Genomic DNA, 26657 nt, shown 5'->3' on the forward strand with positions numbered 1-26657 from the left:
CTGCTAGAGTTACTTATACTTAAATTATATTTGACAATACTCTGTTTACCACGTAATTATGATCATGAACTAAATAAACTCAGATGCCACAAGCCATGAAGTTTCTTATACCAAGATAACAAGAAGTATCCACAAATTATTACTATGTCGAAATGGCTTTTCCTTCTAAATACTATGGTTGGATTGGCTAATATAAATCCCTGTGCTCCAATTAGCTACCAAACAACTCCTTATCCATACGCCCACATAAAGTATGGCCACCTTGATTTCTGACATTTCTCATCCCAGTATCTTCAATACTTCCCTTCTCCACTCCTCCTTGACCAGTAAGGAAGGCTAGCTCCCTCCTATGTGCACAACTATGGCCCCGGTCTACACTTTGGGAGTGGAGGGGAGTTGATCTAAGTCATGAATAATGTAGCTGAAGTTGCCGTACTTAGATCTACTTACTGTGGTATCTTCACTGCAGTAAGTTGACTGCTGACACTCCCCCATCGACTCTGCCTGCACCTCTCGCCCTGGTGCAGTGCCAGAATCGACGAGTGCTTGGTGGTCGATTTATCGCATCTAGACTAGACGTGATAAATCGACCTCCGCTGGCAGGGGCGGCTCTAGGCATTTTGCTGCCCCAAGCACGGCAGGCAGGCACGCCTGCGGGAGGTCCGCCGCCGCGGGACCAGCGGACCCTCCGCAGGCAAGCCGCCGAAGGCAACCTACCTGCCGCCCTTGCAGCGACTGGCAGAGCACCCCCAGTGGCTTGCCGCCCCAACACGCGCTTGGCATGCTGGTGCCTGGAGCCGCCCCTGCCTGCTGGATCGATTGCTGCCCATCGATCCAGCAGGCAATATAGACAAGTCCCAAGAGTATTTCCTTATCTACAGTTACAGGTGAAGATGGGTGTGTGAGGTGTGCAGACATGTTCTTCTGTGGGCATGTCATTGAAATTCTGAAGACTGCAGTCTCAGGAATTGCTCTAACATCTAGTCCAGTATCCTATCTCTGACAGTGGCCAGTACCAGCTATTTCAGAGGAAAGATGCCTCATTGTGGAATAAACCTATCCAATATGATAATTTTTTTACTAAGACAATCCATTAGTGTTTGATTTATGACTTGAAGCATGAGGGGTTATACCCCAGCTATTTTACCTTATCATAGATAACTTTGGATGGTGCAACTATTCATAGAAATGGTGCCTGCTAAACAGTTGGTTTCAGTGATACCTAGTGGCATTGTGTAAAGAAAGAAGTTTCTTTGATCAGGTTTGAATTTACTGTCTTTCACTGGATGTTTCCTTGTTCTTGTATTATGTTGCTGCCCATAAACTTAGCTTTGTTAGGTCCCTCTTAAGTTCCTCATAGATTTCTCTGATTTCAAGAGATCATAGTAATTTCATGTCATTTATCAAACGTGCCCCCTCATTGTTCTCTTTTCCAGATCTATAATTAATGTTGATCAAAGTGGAGAGAATTTAATAATAGCCAAAGTAGAGAGATCTGCATAATTAATGTATAGTTGCAATTATTGATCATGCACTCTAACTGGCTAATGGCCCTTTGAATACAGTGGTTTGCATACAGCCTTGATGAAAAATAAGCATACTATGATTATACAAATGAGAACCAATGTACTGTTATAGATGTGTAATCATACAGCACATCAGTGCTCTAACTGGGCAAGAGAATGCAATTTCCATACAATAGGTAATGTAATGTATCAGTAAATCAATGCCTCTTTGCCACATACCTCATTGCCACATTGCTGCCATCAATAACTATTGGCCTCAGGTTATCTCCATCTTCAGTCACATCCTCCTGAAGTGGAGACCCAGACCTCTGAGACTCTATGGAAGATGCTTCATGCATTATGTTAGTGTTAACATTATTTACAGGCTGGTCAGTCTCAGTTTTATTTCCAAGTTTGACAAGTTCTCCCAAAATATCGTTGATTAAAGCATCAGTGCCAAGTTTATTTAGCACAAGTTGAATCTGTTCTTCAGAGTAACCTAACTTAAGTGCAAACTCCAGTTTGGTTTGATATTCCTTCACCACATCAGGGGGCTTCTTTACTTCCTTAGATCCTATCTGTGCCTCCTCTATCTTAAGGTCTTGTAAGATTTCATTCCGTTTTAGTACATGAGGCTGTAAGCAGGGAGACCTGCACAGTTGTCGGTGAGTCTTAGGTAGTAGATGTGATTCTGCTGTAATGTTATTCAGTCTCTCTGACTCGTTATCAGAATTTGTGCTCTCTTCTGAATCACAACTGGAGCTTCCAGTCTCCTCCGATGCCTCCTTATCTGCATCTTCCTTCCTAGAGTTAACTTTATCCATTGTTGGTTTCTCCACCATTGACCAAGATCCAACTGCATTTATTTGTGTGTCAGTGCGCTCCACATAAAGATGGCCTAGGTCATGCCCCAGATGATCCTTCAAGCCCATGAAGCTGCTGCATATATTCGATTCCACTTTGCTGTTTTTCCTGTATTCCTGAATATAAAGTGTCCCGTATTCCTACAGAAGAAATAAAAGTGTTGTAACTAGTTAGCTCTTATTTTGTTTTGGGGTTTCTTGTTGTTTCTTTTGGGACTCTGCTTCTTTGCCAACTTAAAAATACATTCACGTTTGAGAAAATTCCCCCTTCACTTACAGTTTGGTTACATTTGTAAACAAACTAGTGTTTACGTGCAGCAAGTTTCATACACTTCTTCAAACAGAGAGAACTTTCCAATCCTGTTTGATTGATGAACAGAGTATTATTATTATTATTCAACAGTTTTCAAAAAATATTTACATCTAAACTGACGAATATATTCAAAAAAGGTAGGGTCGGAAGGGACCTCAGGTCATCTAGTCTAGCTTCCTTCACCAGGGCAGGACCAAGTACATCTACACCATCCTTGACATGTGTTTGTCTAACCTGTTCTTAAAAGCCTCCAATGGCAGGGATTCCATCATCTCCCTTGGAAGCCTAGTCCAGAATTTAACTTCCCTTATAGTTAGAAAGGTTTTCTTAATATAAAACAAATCTCCTTTGCTGAAGCTTAAGCTCGTTCCTACTTGTCCTACCTTCAGTGGACATGGGGAACAACTGACCACCCTCCTCTTTATAACACTTCTTAACATCTTTGATGACTTATCAGGTCCGCCCTCAGTCTTCTTTTCTCAAGACTAAAACATACGCAGTTTTTTTAACCTCTCCTCATATGTTGCTTTTTAAGCCTTTTATAATTTTTGTTGCTCTCCTCTAGATTCACTGCAATGTATCCACATCTTTCTTCAATTGTGGTGCCCAGAACTGGACATAGAACTCCAGCTGAGACCTCACCATGCCGAGTAGAGTGGGATAATACCACCGGTGTCTTACGTACAACACTCCTGTTAATACACACCAGAATGACATTTCCTTTTTTCGCAACTGCTTCACACTATTGGCTCATATTCAATTTGTGATCCACTATAACCCCTTGATCTTCTTCTGAAGTATTACAGTATTGAGTTATACCCCATTTTATAATTGTGCATTTGATTTTTCCTTCCTAAGTGTAGTACTTTGCATTTGTCTTTACTGAATGTCAACATGCTGATTTCAGACAAATTCTCCAATTTGTCAAGGTCATTTTGAATTCTAACCCTGTTCTCCAACATGTTAGCAACACTCCCATCTTGGTGTCATCTGCAAATTTTATAATTATACTCTCCACTCCACCACCAAGTCATTAATGAAAATACCGAATTGTATCAGACCCAGGATAGACCACTGTGGAATCCCACTAGATATATTCCTCCTCCCTCTGCCCCGCCCCGGTCTGACAGCAAACAATTGATAATTACTCTTTAAATACAGTTTAATAACCAGTATTGTATTCACCCTATCATAATTTCATCTAGACCACTTTCCCTAGTTTGCTTATAAGACTATCATGTGGAACTGTGTTAAAAGGCTTACTAAAAATAAAGATATATGTTGTTTATAGCTTGCTTTCTATGCACTTGGCCAGTAACCCTGTCAAACAAGGACATTAGGTTGGTTTGGCATGATTTGTTCTTGACAAATCCATATTGGCTATTACTTATAAACTTAATATCCTCTAAGTGCTTATAAATTGATTGTTTAATAATGTGTAACTTTACAGATATCAAAATTAGGCTGACTAATCTATAGTTCCTTGGGTCCCCTTTGTTCCCCTTTATATTTCACTAATTAGGGAAATATGCTTAAGAAGCCACCTTACAGAAAATGGGTTAATGATAGAATAAACATAGTCCAATGAATCCTGAAACAGAGTATTCATTCAGTCAGGTAAACATCACTACACATTCCTAAATTCCTTTATAAAGTCCAGGCAAATCAAGAAACACTTCGAATATTCTCAAAGTAGCACTTCTGACTAAAACAAAGCAAGGCTTAGAACTATGGGCCGATTCAAAGTCTACTGAAGTAAATGAGAGCAATCCAGCAAAGCACTTAAATACTAATTTCAATATAGTGGCTGTTACATGCTTAAGCTTAGGCATGTGCATAAGTACTTTTCTGGATCAGGTCCTAAATGCAGAGATGGAAAGTATATAGGAGATATGGAATAAAGTGGATTGTGGTTTTCTGTGCCTTATAAAAGCCCCACCCACCCAAGTTTAATGGAGGAGTTCACATTGTTGTAGATTAACAATATTTCAAATATCTATTGCCTCATAAAAGTTATCTCCATAATCTATTTAAAAGGAACTTATTACTTCCTTTACTTTTTGTTCTCCTGAAAGAGAATTCTGGCATAAAGCAGAACTGTTTCTGTTATGAAAAAGTAAAATGTCTGCTTCTCTCTCATTGTTAAAAGTGGGCTAAATTGCTCATATTGCAGGACTAACATTAAAACAGTAACATGAATTAGATAAGGATGAAACAGAAAACAAACAACAGCTCTTCTAGTTCATGCAGGAAAAAATTAAGCAAGATACACACATAAAAGGCAGTGCTTGAATGTCATATATAGCGTGGCCACAAAACAGACTGATTTTTCTCAATGTGATTTCATTGTATTAAACACAACTCCATTGTCTCCATTCTATTAACAATTATTCATAGTTTAAATTTACCCAAGATACAAAATTTCTTCTGTTTGAATAAATAACCTCCCAACCCAATAAATAAATTGCATGTATTTAAGAGTACTGAGTCATTTGCGGAGTTTTATTTCATTTGCTGGGGAAAAAAAAAAAAGTATACAGAATAAAAATGACAACTCATGAAGAGTTCTCGAGACAAATGTGAGAGAAGTGAAAATGCCAACCATGATTTAATAAAAAAAGTTTTTAAAAGCATTGTCAGGACATCTCCACAGCAGTACAGATTTTCAGTAAATAGCTGTATTAACTAGATTGTCCTACTTGATAACTTACCATTTTTGGTTTGAAAGCAAAGAGCATTTTTCAATCTAGTTTAGACTGATAGAAGTTAAAAGTAGAATACATTCTTCTGTATAGACCTGATTTAGTTAAAAGGCAGAGTGATTGTGATGCTGTCTCTTGCAGTATATCAGTCAATGTTCATTTTCTTTATAGGGATCTTTATGAGTTCAAGCAGTACTGCAGATTAAATACAAAGGGAATTTAGGAAGTGAACCTTTACACTTGGTGATTTATTAACTACTGTAATACACTGGATAGCCTAGTGCCAGTAACAAATCACAACAGTATCTCAATAAAAGGATACAGTTAAAAACCCACACTGTGGCCTTCATAGAACTGCCACCAAAAAGTATCTTAAACAAGAAAAACCTATTGGAAGCTAGGCTGCCTAGCAACCAGCCTTTAGTTGCTAGGATGCACTCCTTTAACATGCCATCATGAATGCTAGCACAGTGAAAGAATAATTTGGTATGAACAAAAGCCTATGAAAAAGACTGGGACTTAAGTACGTCTGGTTTACCCTCTGAGAACAATGCAGCTGCCAAACCAATCTGGACGCTCCGACATCATTGTTCCATAAACCCCACAATCTGCTCTGACTGGAGGAAGTATATTTAATGGGCAACATTTTTAAGCTGGACTGAAAAGTTGGGTCAGATCATGTATTGCCCTAATAAAATACACCAAGATAATGGGTCACTGCCCAAATCCATGTACTGTGAAATGCCATTTTAGCACTGAACTAAAAGTAGTACTTTTTTTTTGGACACTATCAGAGCAGGATAAACCTATCTTAACATACATTTAGATTAGTTAAGATTAATGTATTGTTATTTCCTGATGTCATATTCTAATTGTTTCTCATTAAAGTTTTATTGTGGCTATTGTTTCTCATTAAAGTTTTATGGTAACTATAAACATAATAAACATAATATTCTTTCAGAATGACACATATCTCAAAGAACCTCAGTTACGGCACTGGGTGAGTAACCTTCTCTTCTGCAAAGAGATACTACAGCAGTTGCAGCTTTCAAAGCCCACACAGAGTATTTAATTGACTTAAGCATACTATTGTTATTTTGACTAATGTTTTAATATAAAAATCCACTACAACCACAAAGCATAAGGATTCTGAAATACTACCTTTAAGCGTTGCATAAGCAGCATACTATTCCTGCTGTCAGACTGCATGCAAGTTCTGTGTATGTTCAGACAAATTCTACAACATCTGTGATAGGCAGCAAATAATCTGCTGCAGCACCTCCTTAGAATGTTAGGCTTGGGAGCTCCCAACACAATGTCCTATACAATATTCATTGATTAGAATGATGAAAATTAGATAACATAATTCAATCCTAATAGAGTTTATTAGATAGTGAAGAGAGAAATGGCAGTCACTCTACCTGAGCAAACTAACCTAAATTATTTTTGCTTCTTTCAGCCAAATGTTAATGCACCTGTTGACAGCATAATGAAGCCCACGAGAAATAAAGAGAATGAATTTGTTCAAGGAGTAACATAAAAATGTAAAAGTTTTCAATAAAACTCTTTTCTTATAAACCATGTTCCCAGTATAACTTTATAGATACCATGTAATTGAGATGAAAATACTTGCTATGAACTATTTTGAGATATAGATATATATATATGTGTGTGTGTTGATACACTTTTTATTTTTATTTTATATATAGATATAATAATAAAAAAGTACCTACACAAATGAGTGGCCAAAGAAATAAACCTAATAATTAAATCATTGTACTTAGTTCTTATGCTTTCAATACAACTACTAAGCAATAATTTTTGAATTTATAAAAAATTTAAATATAAAATAGATAATCTCTATTGGCTATTTTGTGTGATAAACAACAATCCAATCATTACACAGAAAAGGAGGGGTTCTTAATTTATGAATGCATACGTACTTATATTCTTTACACCAAAATGCCTGCAAATCATAACCCTCCCCCTTCAAAGCTATAAAACCAAATGTGGCTTCATATTTAAACAGGCTCCATTATTATAGGATTACTATCATCATCAAATACTGTGCCCATTTATCATCAAACACACTTGTTAAGTAAGGGGTTTACATTTACCACTGTGGAGGAATACAATGCCATTATGTTACAGAATTGCATCCTTTTTCCTTCTACTGTTCTTCAAATTCAGTAGCAAAACTATTTTCCACTAACTACCAGCATTAATTTATTTTGAATTAGACATTTCTACTGTTCAAGACATCAGGTGGAAACAGATCTAAACTTTTAATATTACGAAAGCTGTCCAATTACTGCTGAAATTCATAATAGTTTAATGCAAACTTTACATGGTGCAAAAAGCAATAAGTGAAACAGAGTGTCATAACAAAAATTTTATAATAGCAATTGAATGTGTTCTTAAAAGAGCTTCCACGTTTTTAAAGACAAATCCTACAACAGTGAAAGAGTTTGGTTTTTTACACAAGGATACTTAAATTATTCCTAGATATTCTAAACAGCAAGCAGTAAATATTTAGACCACAGCTTGTTAAAAATAATATATAAAATGTTTGTCATACAGAATATCAGACTACCAATATAGAAACAAATGTCCTAGCTTCCCAAAAGACAAAGATATTGCAACAATGCAAATAAAATAATGAATATGTAACAAATACCTCCTGCAGTAGTTTCTGTATGTTTAATTACCATTGTATTTCAAGGGAGTACTGTTGTCTGCATCACTATCTAACAAAGGAAGGATGTCCCATTGAACAGATTGGTTAATGCTCTGGGGCAACAGATGTCTACTGGAACTGCAGGAGACCAGCAACTGGTGGCCTGCCCATCTTCTGAAAACTTTCAATAGACTTATGCATATGTTCACACAATAGGGCATGTGGTAGAAATGCAAACCTCTTTTTAACCCTTTTGTGTGTCCTCTTTCCCTCCCAACTGGTATATGAAGGTCTTTGTAGTGTTTTTTCTTTAGAGGATTCTTGGAACACTGGTTCATGGAGTGTACATTGTATGTGTTCTTCAACCTAATATCTGAACCCAAAATAGAAAACAAAATAGATTAAAAACTGCACAATAACGTGTTGGCTAATTTTATAAATGTAAGAATGACTTTGAAATCACAGAGGCTTTGATTAGATCATGTTACCACCTGAGTGTAGCCCCAAAGAATTAATGTTATATCCTGACCTAAATCCATCCCTTTAAGTTCAGATATTGTCCCCAAGTGATGTTCCTCCTAATCTCAGCTAACTTTTCAAATTTCACCATAATTTAGTAAAATGGGCAATTCGATAAAATAGTTTTTTCCAAAGGAAAAAACTGTATCAACTATAGCATATTTACAAAAGGATAAAACATTGAAATTTAAGTCGAAGTCACCCAAAGGATGCAGAAAATCTAGTTCCTCTGAAGAGTTCTGACGGCCATTTCCACCCCCCAGCAATACATTACTGATGCCCCTACAAGTTCCTTCCAGAACGTACCATGTTAAAGATCACCCTTTCATGCAATTATTTTTCAGATGTAAATTCGCTCTCTTTTTTTTTTTTTAAGATGCCCCCAAAATTTGGAGATTTTGTGATGTATATGGCTATTTATTTTGTTCAGAACGCAGTAAGATGTACTGAAGTGTTAGAATGGTGAAACTTTTCAATCCCTGCAGAGAGTAGTCCAAATACTTACGTTAACTGGAAAACACAGAGACATTGGTTTCTTGTAGCAGTTCCAGAAGCAACTCCTTAACACGATTTCAGCTTCAGACTTCCAGGCAAGCAAGCAGAACAATGAATGGTTGAACAGATGGAATGGCAATGTCTTTGCTTAACCTATTACTGAGTGGAACAACAGCCAATCATAGGCCAGAGAATTCACAATTAGTTGGCCAGGCAGATGCAAGGCAACCTCCCAACCCTGCATCAGGTTTGTAGGTTTCTAAGATAAGCAAGTTGATGTCATTCTCAGGGTCTGCCCCAGGCAGCATGTGTATTAACGAGGAGTGTGCAGCAACAATAGACCATACAAAGACGACTAGCAGGCAGCTGCTGTATGAGCGCCAGAGTCATTAGGGAGCAGGCTGCCAAGAAGAAACACCTGGCTTGGGCAGACTTCAGCTTTTCCTCATTGTTTCTAATACATGCAACAAAGAAAGGAATTATTTTAAGTAGTAAAAGTTTCTATAAAAAACAAAACCTAAAGGATATAGCCAAGTCTATTACAAAAACTTTGTAGCTTTTGCTGGGAAAATTAAAAATAAGGAAATATCACAGCAGTGATTGTGTGTATTTTCTTTTTTAAATAAAATAAATCCTTATCAATGCAGTGCAACAGGAGGTCTGTTAAGGAGCCAATATTATACATAAATACATTCAAAAGCACTCTCTAAAATTTTCTGAAACTTTACTTTTATATATGTACCAATAAGCCTGATGAACTTGTGCTTATACACAACTAAAACCAAAATACGTTTAGAGTATTTCAGTTTCAATGGAAAATGTTTTGATAAATTATTAAACTGCAAAAATATCAATTTTAAGCATAAAATATGGGATTTTTCTTACTAATGGACATTAGTAAACATTAATAAACTTATATAAAGGAAAGAGGAGCTGTGCTAGCACCACTTCAACAATAAATTTACTTGTTGCAGTCATCAATGTTCATGCTTTTGTAAGAAGAAAAACTTATATTACAGATTTACACTTGAAGAAATCTCCCTGGTTTCCTGCAGTTTGTATAGACAATCTAAATAAATATTTTGGAAGTTAAGTCACTAGGTAAGCAAGTTTTAAAATTTTTCTTTCTTGTGGAGACAGTATGTGTCTAAGCTAAAAGAAAATGTCCAAACAATTTTTTTTATTAATAAAAGACCTGCAATTTACTATATTGAGCAACATGACAACAGTCATGTGCTACCAGGGAGGCAAAGGGGACATTCACTCTCCCCGCCCCCCACCCCGAACTTCAAGGGGCCTCAAGTTATTGTCAGAAAGGCCAAAATATGTACAAAGCTATCCAATGTTACGCAATGGAACAGTAGGAGACTGGAAAGTCTTCATACTTTATATGAACTGTAAATCACTGTAAATACTGATACTGCAGCCCAATTATACTTCTTTTAAACTCCTAAAATCCAATATTTTCTCTGGGTCTAACTAGCACCTGGGTCACCTCTTTTTTTTTTTTGTTTGTTTTAAAGCTACATCCAGGGGGCATGGGCACCAGAATACCCACTTGTTCCCTTCTTCCCTCCCAAATAATTGGATCCTATGAACAGCCCAATGTCTAGTTCTGGTGTTTGGTAAGAAAGCTCGGACTTTCAAATCATGGCCCTTTGTTTTTAGTCACTTTACATAGGAAAGCTCAGTTCAGATGAAACAAGGCTGAGGCACAAGTATATTAAATGACTTTCAGTTCCATTCAATGAGCAGATACGCAATACTGAAAATCAAGCTGAAGCATCTGTTTGTCTATTCTCACAGGCTGAGGAAATCTATTTGAGACCATTTGCTGTGCTTTAGAGGGTGCCCAGAATACAAAATAGTTTATTATTTGGATTGTTAATTTCAGGCATTTTCCAAATTGTCTTTGAATTTTAAAACGTTTCAGGAAAACAAATGAATCCACCCATCATCATGCTGTAAGACAAAAGTTTATCAGATGTCCAGATTTACCGATATAAAGCAAATATTATCAAGTGCAAAATCCAATGCTGCACGCATTTCTGCACCTAAACCTTCTGGAGACAGCAGCAGATGAATTTAGATAACTACAAATCAAAAATCCAACAAAATACAATCTCTTTACACTGTCCATTATACACCCACAAGAACAGCTACTGTCGTTACTATTTTGAAGTTTTTAATTCTGAGGCAGAAGTCTTCTCACTAATTTTTGCCACTGTGAACACAAAGAATGAGAGAAAGCTACCCAAGTGCACAGCAGGAAGCCTGGTCTCCAGCACTGGATTAAGCTTCTTTGCAAATAGCAAATAAAGGCAGTGATCTGAAAAAGCTAATCAGTCCCTGCTGTGGTATTTAGACTACCTCAGTTGCTGGTATTGGATAATGTTAAGCATATTAAAACATCTGTAGGAGAAATAAGGAGCCAGTCTGGTTTACCTAGTGATAGGCACTGACCTTAAATGCAAGCAGTACTGTCAGAGTTGAGATGGACACTTTGTACCTGGTGACAGAAATGCTTATTTTGGCAAAAGGGACATATGATGTAGTCAAAGCACAGAAACGATGAACTGAGGAGAACTTTGGTAGTATAATACAGGTAGCATATTTATTGTTCTATAACACAAATGCACATTAGTGCAGGTGGATGACCTGACTTTAATGTTATTTTAAATATTAGGTTACCATTTGGTACAAGTCACCCCTTCACTATTTTCTTGTTTAAAAACCCCGTTTCCAGATCCCATGCCTTTTTGAAACAAAGAAAGCTACTTTAAGTTACCTGTGGTTCATCTCCCTGCGAGCATTATTGGAAAATGGTGTAGTGCAACTTTGACAAAGACCAAGATCAAATTAGGTGTTTAAGATATCAAATAGGTCAGGAGGTTATATTTTAAGTAAGCCAGTGTAAACTACTTTAAAATATGTAATTACATTAAATTTAAATGCAATTTAATGCAATTGTACATTATGTAAAAACATTAGTCAATTGTTCAAACCAGTTTCAATAGTTTTCTCACCTGAATAATTTTCTCAACACTTCCTTAAAATAAATTGGAAATGCTCAAGATTTAAGAGACGTCAGAACCATTTTATCAAATCACGCTCATGCTGACAGAAGAACATTAATATTAGGGTTTTAACAAGTACACTAGATTTCCTACTGGGAACAACGAGGGCAACAAAGAAACCTTAGCAGGAAACAATGAGGATCTCTGTCACATCTGTGACAGGCTATAATGGCATTACTAGAAATACACACAGCATATGAACAAAGAAAGCTCTACTTCTGCAGCTAAAACCTTCAGATCCAGCAAAATGACCAGTCTAGCCATTTCCCACTGCTATATTTAAAATACAATACAGAAAATTAAGATTATAGCTGGTCATTGAAATGCAGAATGCATAGTGGGTCCTCCGACTTCTAGCCTCTTACCCATCTTGGAGAGGCTAATGGTTCTATTTTCCTGCTCTTTAGAGAGACCAGAAATTGTATCAAAGCTCATCATTAAGTTCCTAGCACTATTTTATTAGAACATTAAATAGACTACCATGCAAAGAACATAAGATGGTTACAGAAAACTAGCCCTGACTAACTTTGGAGGACATCAGGATGAAAGGAGATTTCAGGGTTGCACACAAAAAGACGGGGGAGAATACTAGAGTCCTGGAGGAAATGCAACCAGGAGAAGGAGGAGGAACTGCATGGGAAGAGGTGAAAGACTCAGGGCTTGTCTACATCAGAAAGTTGCAGCGCTGGTGAGGGAGTTACAGCGCTGCAACTTAGGAGGTGTACACATCTGCAGGGCACCACCAGCGCTGCAACTCCCTGTTTGCAGCGCTGGCCGTACTCCCGTTTTGTCTCGGGTGTAGAGGATCCAGCGCTGGTGATCCAGCGCTGGTAATCAAGTATAGACACTTACCAGCGCTTTTCTTGACCTCCGTGGAATAAGCAGGTATCCCAGCATACCTGAGGAAGCCTCTGGTAATCAAGCTGGTCTCCTTCCCCGTCTTGCTCTCGCGTTCCCCGAACCCCGAGCAAGCAGGTCTCCTTCCCTGAGGTTTGCTGGGTGGTTCCGGGAACGCGAGAGCAAACCGCGGCGAAGCTGGTCTCCTTTCCCGGTTTGCTCTCTCGTTCCCCGAACCCCGAGCAAGCAGGTCTTCCCTGCGGTTTGCAGGGTGGTTCGGGGAACGCGAGAGCAAACCGCAGCGAAGCTGGTCTCCTTCCTCGGTTTGCTCTCGCGTTCCCCGAACCCCGAGCAAGCAGGTCTTCCCTGCGGTTTGCAGGGTGGTTCCGGGAACGCGAGAGCAAACCGCGGCGAAGCTGGTCTCCTTTCCCGGTTTGCTCTCGTTCCCCGAACCCCGAGCAAGCAGGTCTTCCCTGCGGTTTGCAGGGTGGTTCGGGGAACGCGAGAGCAAACCGCAGCGAAGCTGGTCTCCTTCCTCGGTTTGCTCTCTCGTTCCCCGAACCCCGAGCAAGCAGGTCTTCCCTGCGGTTTGCAGGGTGGTTCCGGGAACGCGAGAGCAAACCGCGGCGAAGCTGGTCTCCTTTCCCGGTTTGCTCTCTCGTTCCCCGAACCCCGAGCAAGCAGGTCTTCCCTGCGGTTTGCAGGGTGGTTCGGGGAACGCGAGAGCAAACCGGGAAAGGAGACCAGCTTCGCCGCGGTTTGCTCTCGCGTTCCCCGAACCACCCTGCAAACCGCAGGGAAGGAGACCTGCTTGTTCGGGGAACGCGAGAGCAAACCCCGGCGAAGCTGGTCTCCTTTCCCGGTTTGCTCTCGCGTTCCCCGAACCCCCCTTGAAGCCACCCAACAGCGCTGCAGTGTGGCCACATCTAACACCACTTGCAGCGCTGGTTGCTGTAAGTGTGGCCACTCTGCAGCGCTGGCCCTATACAGCTGTACTAATACAGCTGTAACAACCAGCGCTGCAAAATTTTAGATGTAGACATGGCCTCAGAGGGAGAGCTGGAGCAGCTGGGAAACTTAAACAGAATGGCCAAATGGAGGTAAGGCAAAGTTATCAGGATATCACTACTATAGAAAATGTCCAGCACAAACCTCAAGTTCTAGCAAACTCTTGTTATTTCAAAACATGCTGAAAACAAAAGCTTACTTAAAACAAAATTATATTAATTAAAAAGTCACAGTCCTCCAGTAATTTCAACTTGCTAAAAGTACTGCTGCAGCAAAATACTAGAAACAATGTGATTTATCCCAACATGTTTCCTTGTTGCACAACCTCGTACAAAGGCCACTATAATCCACAAAAATATATTCTTGCAGAAACAAAATTGTATTTTAGAAGACAAGTTAAGCACATATCATTATATACATAGTGACAAGTAGAAAGATTTTGATTTTAGCATTCACACTTCAGACAATTCTGACTATTATTGCATTACAAAAATATCCATATATTTAATGTTGCACTTGGGAGCTCCAGAAAAGAACCTTTTATTCCTAAAATTAGGAGTTGGCAATCTTCTCAGTGTTTGTTGATCACTAATTAATATCTTAACAGGTGCAAAACATTCAAAATACAGCACCTTAAAGCACCACCTTCAAAACTGAGCAAACCTGTATATAGACTAAATCCACATGCAGATCTGCACTACAAAATGAATCCTACAACTATGCTGTGGGATGAACTAAATAGCGGAAAGGTCCCTGCCAATCAAGATAACTACACACTTTTATGAAAAAGATGAGCAATAGTTTTCCCTAGGCAAGGAGGAAGTGAAATTGTAATTTCCAAGCTATTCTGTAAGAAAGAACAATTCTTATAAGAACTGAAATACCAGAACCACCTGTTCTAATATTCTGATTCTTGCAGTGGCTAATGCAAAATGCCTCAATAAGGCAGCAAGAGTCACAGGCAATGGGAGCACTCAATTTACCCTCTCTTTGCTATTCAGTCTCTCTTCAAAATTTCTTCTAAATAGTCTTAGTTGCTTATTCTAAATTCAGAGCCACTTCTCTTCAGGGTTGCCCAGAGGATTCAGGAGGCCTGGGGCAAAGCAATTTCGGGGGCCCCTTCCATAAAAAAAATTGCAATACTATACAATACTATATTCTCATGGGGCCCCTGCGGGGCCTGGCACAAATTGCCCCATGTACTTCGCACCCACGGGCAGCCCTGGGAAAAATAAATCTTCTGCCTCTCAGCACAAACCCAGTTTTGAGAAAACTTCTTTACAAGGTATCACTGATTCTCAGCATCAGCTAGTGCTAAAAGGTACTAAAGCTCATTAAAAGGGTTGGACAAATATTTTCCGTCAAAACTTTTTCTGGATCGAAAACTAGGGATTTTAAAAAGCAGAAAAAAATCACGGACAATGTCTGCTTTCCTTCAAAATTTGTTGTGGTTTTTTTAATTGAAAAGCTGAAATTAGTCTGCCAAAACCTGATTACGGTTTGGGGTTTCAGAAGTGTGTGGCCAAATATTTGCTGCGTTTGATTGTTTAAAGAAACAATAAAAAAATTCTGCTTAAAAAAAATCCAAAACTTTTGAACTACCTCAGCTTGTGACCAAACACCTGAGCCTATCCAGTCAGAGATTTTTCCAGGTTTCTGATACTCTGCTGGCTTCCTTGAGTCGTATCTGTTTCCATAACTTCAGGTTCATTTAGGTTAGAACATAAGAGCAGGCATACTGGGTCAAACCAAAGGTCCATCCAGCTCAGTATCCTGTCTACCAACAATGGCCAATGCCAAGTGCCCCAGAGGAAATAAACCTAACAGGAAATGATCAAATGATCTCTCTTCTGCCATGCCTCTCCACCCTCTGACAAACAGAGGCTAGAGACACCATTCCTTACCCATCCTGGCTAACAGCCATTAATGGACTTAGTCTCTAGGAAACAGATAGATGCATGGAGGTTGGCTCCATGGGGTCCCTCACAAACTGGAGACGGTTACTGTGGGTTTGTCTTTAGTATAGCTTATGTACATACTCCACGAACTGAGCATTTGAGCTTGTTCCAGAATTTGGGATGAGCTATGTTGTGAAAACTGACATGCTCAAAATAGTACATGCATGTGAATGGACACAGAGTGCTAAAATTAAATTAACCCAGGGGTTCTCAAACAGGGGGTCACGAGGTTATTACTGGGGGTCGCGAGCTGGCAGCCTCCACTTCAAAACATCCTTTGCCTCCAGCATTTATAATAGTGTTAAATATATTAAAAAAGTGTTTTTAATTTATAAGGGGGGGGTTGCACTCAGAGATTTGCTATTTGAAAAGGGTCACCAGTATAAAAGTTTGAGAACCACTGAATTAACCCCTTTGAAGCCTCAGGGAATGCAGGGGAGGGGATCTCCCTTGGTAGGGTTGAGAAGGATATTGCTTTTCTCATGTGATCCCTCCCCTAGTGGCTAATTTTAAATGAAGCAACCCTACCCTGACATGAATCTCCCTATGGCACTAAAATTAAATATAGACTATAATTTGGCATTTGAGAAGTGAAAGGGAAGGTAGCCCTAATGGAAAAGCTAACAGCTTGGCTCTGCAAGCGTCAAACTGCTGAATGAGCTTTAGGGAAAGGAAGGCTGTGCCTCCCAAACAGCCTGGCCCTGCCCTCTATCCAACCCCCACCCACTTCCTGCCCCCCGACTGCCCCCCTCAGAATCCCCAACCCATCCTGCTCTTTGTCCCCTCAGCAGCCCCCAGAGACCCCCACCACCACCCTGGGACCCCAAACCTGCTCCCTGTCCCCTGACTGCCCCGACCCCTATTCACCTCCCCGCTGAGTCATGACAGACCCCATTCCCTGTCCCCCCACAACCTCTGCCCCCTCCATGTGCCCTGACTGTCACTGGGACTTCCTGGCCCTTAATCAACTCCCCTGGCCCCAGCCCCCTCCCTATCCCCAGGTCTCCCTGTCCCTTAGCCTCCCCCTCACCGGGAGCACATCCAGGAGCTTCGCTCCACAGCTGCAGCGTGGCTCCGGCAGGGCCCCTGAGCTCCGCCCTACTCAGAGCTGCATGGTAAGTGGGCGAGGCTGCGAGCTCCAGCGGGGTCTGAGTTCCTTCCGCTTGGCATGGAGCTCGCAGCCCCGACCCCTTACCATGAGGCTCTGAGCGGGGCGGAGCTACGCTGCCGCTGTGGAGCGAAGCTCCTGAATGTGCTGTGGGTCCGGGAGAGGAGCGGAGGCGGGGCGGGCTGGTGCGGGAGCCTCAGCCATTCTCCTGGGGGCCCCTGCGGAGCCCCACTTGCCCCTCCATCTGGGCGGCCCTGCTTCTCTTATTTGTGGTAAAAATATTAAAGGACTCTAACAATCTAAAATAACCATAGCTTGAATTAAAACAAAGTGGCAAGGAATATTTTGGCTTTGGAGAGGAGACTCATCCATTTTTATACATCCATATAACTTGGTAAGATATGGATATGTATCACTGTAGCCTCTCTGTATGAAAGAGTCCTCAAATATCAAGAGACCATTTTTTTACAAATCTTGTTAAAGCACACTAAATCTTTGTGATCTATGGGTATATCTGCAATTAAAACACCAACTGCTGGCCTGTGCTAGCTGACGCAAGCTCATGGGGCCTAGGCTAAGGGGTAATTTAACTGTAACATAGACTGTCAGGCCTGGACTTGAGTTCAGGTTCTAGGACCCAATGAGGTGGGAGGGTCCCAGAGCTCAGGCTGCAGTCCGAGGCTGGAAGTCTACACTGCAATTAAGCATACCTGTAATCTGAGCCTCAGGAGCCCGAATCAGTTAGCATGGACTAGCCATGGGTTTTTAATTGCAGTGCACACAGACTAAGACATCCAAACAGTTGCACTGTTGTTGATGGCATGATATAATATTTGTATTAATGAGGACAAAAATTAAAAATGTTAACATAATAGCATTTATTCCCACTATATTTTGTGGGTATAAATATAGCTCTACCTTTTCTTGGATGTTTGCTGACTAAGGCCCTAACCATGCAAGCTGCTCATTGTAGAAGCAATGCAATGCCCATGTGCGGACCCATCAAAGTAAATGGCCCGTCCACACAGAGCTGCCAGCAGTATCAGGGCCTAAAATACCTGCCTAGTCATCCCTAAGTAAGCACTCTGTGGTAAGAAAATGTTAAGAAAGCATTTGACAGTCTGCATCACAATTCATTCTGGAACATCTCGAAGTTTTGCCAGTAAAAATAATTAACATCATCAAGGCTTTATATCAAGGTGCAGCTTGCAGAGTTATATAGACTTGAGTGAATCATTTATTAGAGCCATTCGTGTCAAACAAGGATGCACTCTCTCACCGCTCCTGTTTGGCAATGTAATTGATTTCACTATGTGAAAACGTGTAGAACAATACAACACAGACTTCACTTGGTTCCACAATAGTACACTGGAAGAGATAGATTTTGCTGATTTCTAAATGACATCTAAACTAACGAGAAAACAAAGACCAAAAGACAGTTCAGCATAGCAAAAAAGGCAGGATTAATAATGAGTTATGAAAAAAACAAATCTAATGAGAATCCCAATAGCTCCCAAACTCAAACATTACAAGGAGTGAGTACACTGGTGGTAATGTACAAGCCAATAGAGATCTCCAGAAAGATACGATGTCATGAATTGGCAAGGTGGCAGCTGCATTCACCAGTTTAAACAAGATTTGTAAAAAAATTTAAATGACCAATTTGAAGACAAAACTACACATTTTAACTCACATTTTATTTCCATCTTAATATATGAATTTGAAAGCTGAAAATCCAAAAGTATACTTAAGCATGTATGACTGCCTTCAAAAAGCAAATGCCGCAGGAAAATACTACATATTAAATGGAATAATTTGCAGCAAATGCCAAGAATTGTCAGAGTTCTACAACCCCTCATTTCTAAAGATATCCAGAAAAGATGAAAATATCTGGGATGTATATTAAGAATGAAGCCAGCATTTGCCATGGCAGACATTCTGTTGGGCAGCTGTGATGGCTCTGGGGGTATCCAGGACTGAGTCACCTTGTTATTGCCCTGTGTCATAAACAGATAAGTAAGAGTTAATAGAACAGAAGTATTTCATATCTCTTTTGCCTGTAAAGGATTAACAAGATCTGTGAGCCTGGCTGTTACCTGACCAGAGGACCAATCAAAGGACAGGATACTTTCAAATCCTGAGGGAGGGAAGTTTTTGTGTGTGCTGTTAGTTTTTGGTTGTTGTTCACTCTGGGGGCTCAGAGGGACCAGATGTGCAACCAGGTTTCTCTCCAATCTCTCCAATACAGGCTCTTATAAGTTCGGAATAGTGAGTACTAGGTAGATAAAGCGAGTTAGGCTTATGTTTGTTTTCTTTATTTGCAAATGCGTATTTGGCTGAAAGGAGTTCAAATTGGTATTTTGCTGAAAAGATTTTAATTTGTACTTGTGTACTTAGGCTGGGAGGGTATTCCCAGTGTCTATAGCTGAAAGACCCTGCACCTATTCCATTTTAATTTACAAAGATAATTTTTACTGTTTTTTTCTTGCTTTAATTAAAAGTTTTTCTTGTTTAAGAACCTGATTGTTTTTGTATTCTGGTGTGAGACCCCAGGGGATGGGGTCTGGATTCACCAGGGAATTGGCGGAGAGAAAGGAGGGAAGGGGGAGAGAGAGGCTAATTTCTCCCTGTGTCAGGATTACTCTCTCTCTCAGGAAGAATCTGGGAGGGGGAAAGAGAAGGAGGGGGGAAGGTGGATTTTCCTCTCTGTTTTAAGATTCAAGGAATTTGAATCACAGTGATCTTCCAGGGTAACCCAGGGAGGGGAAGCCTGGGAGAGGCAACAGTGAGGGAAAGGGTTTACTTTCCTTGTGTTAAGATCCAGAGGGTCTGGGTCTTGGGGGTCCCTGGGCAAGGTTTTGGGGGACCAGAGTGTACCAGGCACTGGAATTCCTGGTTGGTGGCAGCGCTACAAGTACTAAGCTGGTAATTGAGCTTAGAGGAATTCATGCTGGTACCCCATCTTTTGGACGCTAAGGTTCAGAGTGGGGATTTTACCATGACACCCTGCCTTCAGTGAGAGGGAGATTTGCCTTTGCTTAACTGAGTGTCAGCTCCCACACCACTAGCCTGTTAGTCAGCCAAGCACTCTCCTCAGGACTATCAGCTCTTCCTTTGCTTTGTAGGTTAATAAATGCACCCATCCCTGAGCCCCTTTGAAGAGCTCCCCTTTAGTGTCTAGCCCCTTATCCACTGAACATTCACAGAAATGTCAGGCGTGCTGTCCCCAAGGGAACAGTGTACACACCAGCTTGTATGATTCATCTCAGGATCAGCACCTGGCTTAATACCCAGCACCAAGATCTATTTGTAGCTGTGGTTCTTAACCTGGAGGGCATGCACCCCCTGAGAATGCGAGATGCCCTTTCTGGGGGTGCAAGACATGCCAAATTAAGCACAGGCACATAAGTACAACTACTTTGTTTCATCAAACCTATGTATTTATTAACATTATACATTTTTAATTATTACTATAATATACAAACAAATATATCTAGGTTTAAAGAACTGACCTACTTCAACAATTTTTTGATAAAGGGTGCGAGAACATATTTTGATTTTTATAAGGGGTGCAAGGACATATTTTGAGAACCAAGGGGGTGCAGGCTGCAGTAAAGGTAAAGAACCACTGATTTATAGTGCAAACAACAAGGTTATCATCAAAGATTCAAGAGATAGTGGGTGATGATAATGGAAACAAAAAAATTACATATACAAATATAACACTTTCTAGAGACTAAACTTTAGATGGAGGTTAGCCTGTTAAATTAAGAAATTTATCTCACCCCAAAATGGCCTCTGCAGTGTTTCAACCAAGGCTGTGTGTGATGAATGTAAACGCATTGCCTGCTTGCTGGCTAGGTGCAGGATGATGGGATGTCATCTTTGTTCCCCAAACACAGACCAGCAAACCTTAGAAGTGTATCCAAAATAAGGGTCTCTTCCCCTACTGTGTTTCTATCTCTCTTAGTTCCTTTCTGAAATTTTTATAATCCTTCATCTGCACTCATCCTAGATGTTTGTCAACTCTGTCTTGATATAAACTTTAAAAACACACAAACACATATAAATATACACACACACCTCCTTACATAGTATCTGTACATATATTTCACAATGATATTAATGGCCATTATGACCCTGTCTTTCATTTAAACCCTCCCATGATATTAACTGTTGAACCAAAATGTGCATACCGGAATCAGGGCATTCCTGTAATCCCCCTTCCCAGCTGGGTCACAGCAACTAAAGGAATATGCACAAGGATCTGACTGAAAAAAATTCCCGTCAAACACCATTCACAGAGGGAAAAATCATGAGACTCAACAACATAGAGGACATGCAAAGAGTGGCCTAGGGTAGGAAGGAATGGCAGAGGCTTGTTCATGCTCTAAGCAATATCTGACGGCATGAAAAAGATTCAGAATAAGAAAAATGGTGAAATCCAGCTCCACTGAAATCTACGGGTACCTCTACACTGCAGCTGGAGATTTAACTTCCAGCTGTGGTAAACAGATACTTGCTAGGTCTGATCAAGCTAGCCTGCTAGAAAACAGCCGCAGCAGCACAGGCAATTGGACAAGCTAAACATCCAAGTATGTACCTAGAGCAGGGGTAGGCAACCTATGGCACAGGTGCCGAAGGCGGCACATGAGCTGGTTTTCACTGGCACTTGCATTGCCCAGGTCCTGGCCACCAGTCCAGGGGGCTCTGCATTTCAATTTAATTTTAAATGAAGCTTCTTAAACATTTTAAAAACCTTATTTACTTTACATATAACAATCATTTAGTTATATATTATAGACTTACAGAAAGAGATCCTCTAAAAACATTAAAATGTATTACTGGCATGCGAAACCTTAAATTAGAATGAATAAATGAAGACTCAGCACACCACTTCTGAAAGGTTGCCAACCCCTGACCTAGAGTCTCAGATGGGATTGTACTCAGGGCAGCTAGTCTGTCCCACCACTATTTTTAGCAGGATAGCTCAATTAAAGCTATCGTGTGTGTCTACCCAGGTTGGAAGTTACACTTTCAGCTCCAGCTCAGACATATCTAATGGCAAAACTCCCAGTGACCACAATGGGGCCAGAATTTCACCTAAAATGTTGCAATGAAACCACTAAGTAACAGTAGTCATACTGAAGTGAAATGGAACATAACCTTTGAAGCAAGGGATTTCATTTCAACTGAACCAAAGTACATTGTTTTAATGGTTAGGAAAAATAATCCTCCACAACCACTGTATTTATTTAAAGGGACACAGTCAACTTTTAAAAACTGCAGTCTGAAAATTCTCACCTCTTATTTATAGGAATAATGCCTAAAATTACAACAACAGAAAGAGATTAGAGGAAAAAGTTCTTCCTTTCAGTTTACTTTGTACACTTGGTGTATAGTTGGTTTTACCATTTCCACTGTTTAGTTATTCAGGTCTTGAGCCTGTAAGTGAACCTGCATACGTAGATCCTTGCGGCCACAGAGAGCTCTCTTAACTACAGTAGGGCTTCGTGTGGGCACAAGAGTCCACCTGTGAGTATCCAATTGTAGGAGCAGGGCCTGATCAGGCAGTGTCCCCTGCTTGTATGAGTCTTTCACAGAATGGCAAGAGAGAGGTTTTTTTAAAACATAGGCAAATGTTACAGTGAAACTCAAAAGTTGTCAGTGGGACTCAGAGGCTGGTAGAACAACTTTTAACTGATTGTTTTTAATTGATCAAATTTCAAACTAATACATCCCCTTGAAGGACAAAAAGAAATGAAGTGGCGCACAACACCTCATTGTTACACTTCATAAGAATAAATATTTATTCAGATTCCCATCTCTTAACTGTTTATTTTCCAAAACAATTAAAAAAAAAAAAAACCAAAAAACACTAATCCAGATAGCTATTGAGTGACTATTCTGAGAGATATCAGTACAGCAAATTTCTCTGTGTGTTTCTAGATTATCACATAGAAAGGTGTGTATCAGAGCACTGCCTGAATATATTTGGTTAAAGAAAGTCAGCAGTCTTGTTTATTGTTATGCTGCTTTACAACTGGCCTTACTGCTTAAGAGTAAGTGTATTTATACTTCAAAACACCATTCTTTCTAGAAAATGTATTTTCATTGATGAATGTTAGATGCTGATCTTTTCCCTTCTTCAGAATGAATCACATGGACAGTCTGTATACTTTCTCCACATGAAGTGTCTGTAATTAACTTTCCTTGTGACAATATTTGGCGACCAGCCAACATCTACAACTGTATAGCGTATAACTGACATGCTTAAGAGAATGCTTTTATTCAAACTGTTCTGTCAGAAGAAAAATCAACATGGTTATGTGAGAGAGCACTCTATTTAAACAATTTAAAAGAGCTGGATACCCTACATCAGTGGTTCTCAAAGCCGGTCTGCTGCTTGTTCAGGGAAAGCCCCAGGCGGGCCAGCCGGTTAATTTACCTGCCGTGTCCGCAGGTTCGGCCAATCACGGCTCCCACTGGCCACAGTTCACCACCTCAGGCCAATGGGGGTGAACCATTGGCCTGGAGCAGTGAACTGTGGCCAGTGGGAGCCGTGATCGGCCGAACCTGCGGACACGGCAGGTAAACAAACTGGCCCAGCCCACCAGGGGCTTTCCCTGAACAAGTGACAGACCGGCTTTGAGAACCACTGCCCTATGTAACATCCATTATACTATATTAGGGCTACTGGGCTCATCTGTGCTGGAGAACTATCCCTTAAAAAAGCCAGAAATGAATACGACAGAAAACATTAGGGCTTGTCTACACAGCAAGCTACTGCACAACATGCCAGGATGTAACTCTACAGCACACCAGTATGCCATGCAATAACTTCTATGTGGATGCTGCTGCAGTGTGTGAAAAGTTCCAGAGTCTTTTGGTTCTAATGTGGCCACCTGCTTAACAGGTGATGTCTTGCAAGATGTACATGACACCAGTGCTCCAGGGTTTCTGGTGGAGTTTAAAGTATTGGTTTGCCCTTATAACGTCCTAAATGGCTTTGGTCCTGCCTCTTTGAGACACCACCTTTCTGCCCAAGTCATACTATCACAGTTGTCAGCTTGGGCTGGAGTTTCCTCACAGACAGCTTCCAGCAATGGATTCTCCATGAGGGGCTTCCAACTTTGAAATTTACTCCCTCTCTTGGAGTGAAATAGCCAGAGAGTGCAGCAAAATTCATCTCTTTAGTCAGACTCTTGGGGAGAGAGAGAGAAGCCCAATAAAGTTGGAAATTTGGGGGTGTGGTAAGGTACTGTTAGGATGTCTAAATTTGATTGTTTTCTCTGGTTTATTATTTTTGGGAAGGTGCTAGGACTTGTTAATGTAACTTTAAAAATATGGCAGGCACCTAGATCTGGTATTAAGTGGGTTTCTCTTCACCTCCCTCCCTGCCGCCCACCACTTAGTTCTAAATCAAAATAAAGAAACAAATGTATTTTTAAAAGGCTCAATATATTTGACAATGTATCTAGCCATCATTTAGCTACAGATTTTGTTTGGATTTACTACAGCCATAGAATACAAAGAGACCTCCAAGAAGTCCTCAAGGAAAGTAAGTCAGGAACATACTTGACATTCCTGATATTTCTAAGATAAAGACTTCTATTCCTTTATTTTTGAAAATAATCTAGTACATCATAAAAAAACCCCACTACCACCACATTGCTCTATCTTTTTCCAACTTTAAAATTGTCAGATTCTTTAAGGGTTGCATTTTCATACGATTAGTTCGTCTCAGCCTAATGAGAATTTTTATTTAAAAAAAAATGGACAAGCAGATTGAGTTCTAGGGCTATGAACAGAGTATGTTTCTCCTTAAGAATAATATTTCACACCCTTTTGCTCTAAACTCAAAATGTCTTACTTTTAAAAGTTAAAACTTGTCATGCAGTTAAATCTTCTGACAATGACAAATGCATGTGACATGTCTGAATTTGCAGTTCAGAAACTGCAAAGCTATTAACATTCAGATGTATTAACTCTCTTAGCAACATAAAATTGTAATATCTATCATTAAATGCAAGATTACTTTCCACATAACTGCTCTAATTCGGGTTAACATATCAATCCTTACTTACAGTGTTCAGTGGAAACTTTTTGGTTTAAAGATCAGAATGAAAATTGTTTCTTTTACTACCCCAGAGAAATGAATAATGTTTGCACCTTGCTGAGTTCACCTATATGCAGAAAAACAATTTAACAGCCTGTGCAAGTACTAAGTGAACAGGAAGAAGGATAAATAGATGAAGTTAAACTATTTGTAGCACCAGTGGCGTATACAAGGTTTCTTCTTGCTCTAGAGACCAGGGAAACACGATGTGCCCAATCTGTTCAATGTTGGTATCTGGAATTTAATGAGATAGTCCAGCCATTGCCCAGAAGAAGTAAACAGCTTGAAGAAAACTGACCCTAAAAGTCTGTGCAGCCTTGAGGCCTGTAGTCTGGAATTTACAAAAGAAAAGGTGTAACTATTTTTGGATAGGTCTTGTAGAAGGGTGGTAGGATTCTCCTACAGTCCCACACTGTAGGCAGGCATTGGAGCCCTGCAGGTTAATTGTTTAATTCATTGAGCAGGTGTGGTTTGTCAAACTCCATCCTCAGTAAGGGACATAGGACTTTCCCTTTCAAAAGAAAGCTGGGGCCAGCCCCAAGGAAGGAAAGCTACAGCAGCCAAATTTGAGGAGAAGGTTTAGGTAGTTTAATTTGAATTGATTTTGGTTACAAACCAAAATCCCAGCTAGCAGGTAACTCTTGACTTTGTATAAGTTGTGTGCAGCATTTTGTTGGAGCAGGGTGAGGAATCCACCAGCTTACATCTAGTACCAAAAGTTGTGGAATTTTTCACAAAACTTCCACAATAAAACGTATAAAGAGGAAAAAAAAAAGGATAAGTGGCTGGTGGAACAACAGCTGAAGCAGAAAGCTCAGATTTCAGTCTCTGAGCAACAAGCATAGGCTTTAGCCCAGAAGCATCTTCAAAAAGTCCACACTGCAGTTTACCAGGAACAGCAATGGCAGTCCCAGAAACAGTAAGAAGCCCAACTTACAGTTCAGCAACAATGGCAAAAGCCCAATTGGCAGTTCAACAAGAATAGCAGCAGCAATTCCAGAAGCAGCTGCTATACAGACTTGCAAAACCAGGTGCAGTGCCCTGGGTGTTTGTAAATCTCAACTGTTTCCTAGTCAGAAATGGAACTATTTCCAGAGGCATATTTGGTCATCTACAGAAGGTGGCTATTGCAGGGCAGGAGTCATCATCATCTTAGGTATTCAATCAGTTCCTTTTTGAGGGGAGAAGGAGAGATGGCATATCAGGCCCTAGGAGAGGATGTTACCACAAACTATGAAGATGATCAGTTCTGCCATCCTAGACAAGTTGGGGATCTCTGAGAAAATACTCAAAGTGGTTTTCAGGGATCTCTTTTCCTTGGAGATGCAGCCATGCAACTATGCTTGACATTTGACAGGCTGGACAACTTGATGACTCAAAAGTGATAGTCACAGACAGTCAAGGAACTGATAGACCTGCTAGTCCTAGAGCAATAGATTAGCAGCCTGGCAGAGTGAAAGAATGGATGTGTTGATA

The 26657-nt window shown here is 40.3% G+C and overlaps 1 protein-coding gene across 2 annotated transcripts in view; it reads right to left on the reverse strand.

Annotated features, from left to right (window-relative positions):
• Positions 1–26657, reverse strand: part of ZC3H12C (zinc finger CCCH-type containing 12C) — a 59086-nt gene that overhangs the window by 23840 nt on the left and 8589 nt on the right. The window contains exons 1-4 of one of the 2 annotated variants that reach the window (XM_050927870.1): positions 9085–9585; positions 8299–8433; positions 5393–5578; positions 1746–2509 (exon numbers count right to left, since the gene is read on the reverse strand). In XM_050927870.1, coding sequence (XP_050783827.1) covers positions 1746–2509; positions 5393–5419 — 791 coding nt within the window. In that variant the 5' untranslated portion in view covers positions 5420–5578; positions 8299–8433; positions 9085–9585. Of the gene's footprint in view, positions 1–1745; positions 2510–5392; positions 5579–8298; positions 8434–9084; positions 9586–26657 lie in introns of those variants that run through there. The other variant, XM_050927880.1, reaches the window with a different exon arrangement.

This window comes from Gopherus flavomarginatus, chromosome 1, assembly GCF_025201925.1.
Source record: "Gopherus flavomarginatus isolate rGopFla2 chromosome 1, rGopFla2.mat.asm, whole genome shotgun sequence".
Taxonomy (NCBI): Eukaryota; Metazoa; Chordata; order Testudines; family Testudinidae; genus Gopherus; species Gopherus flavomarginatus.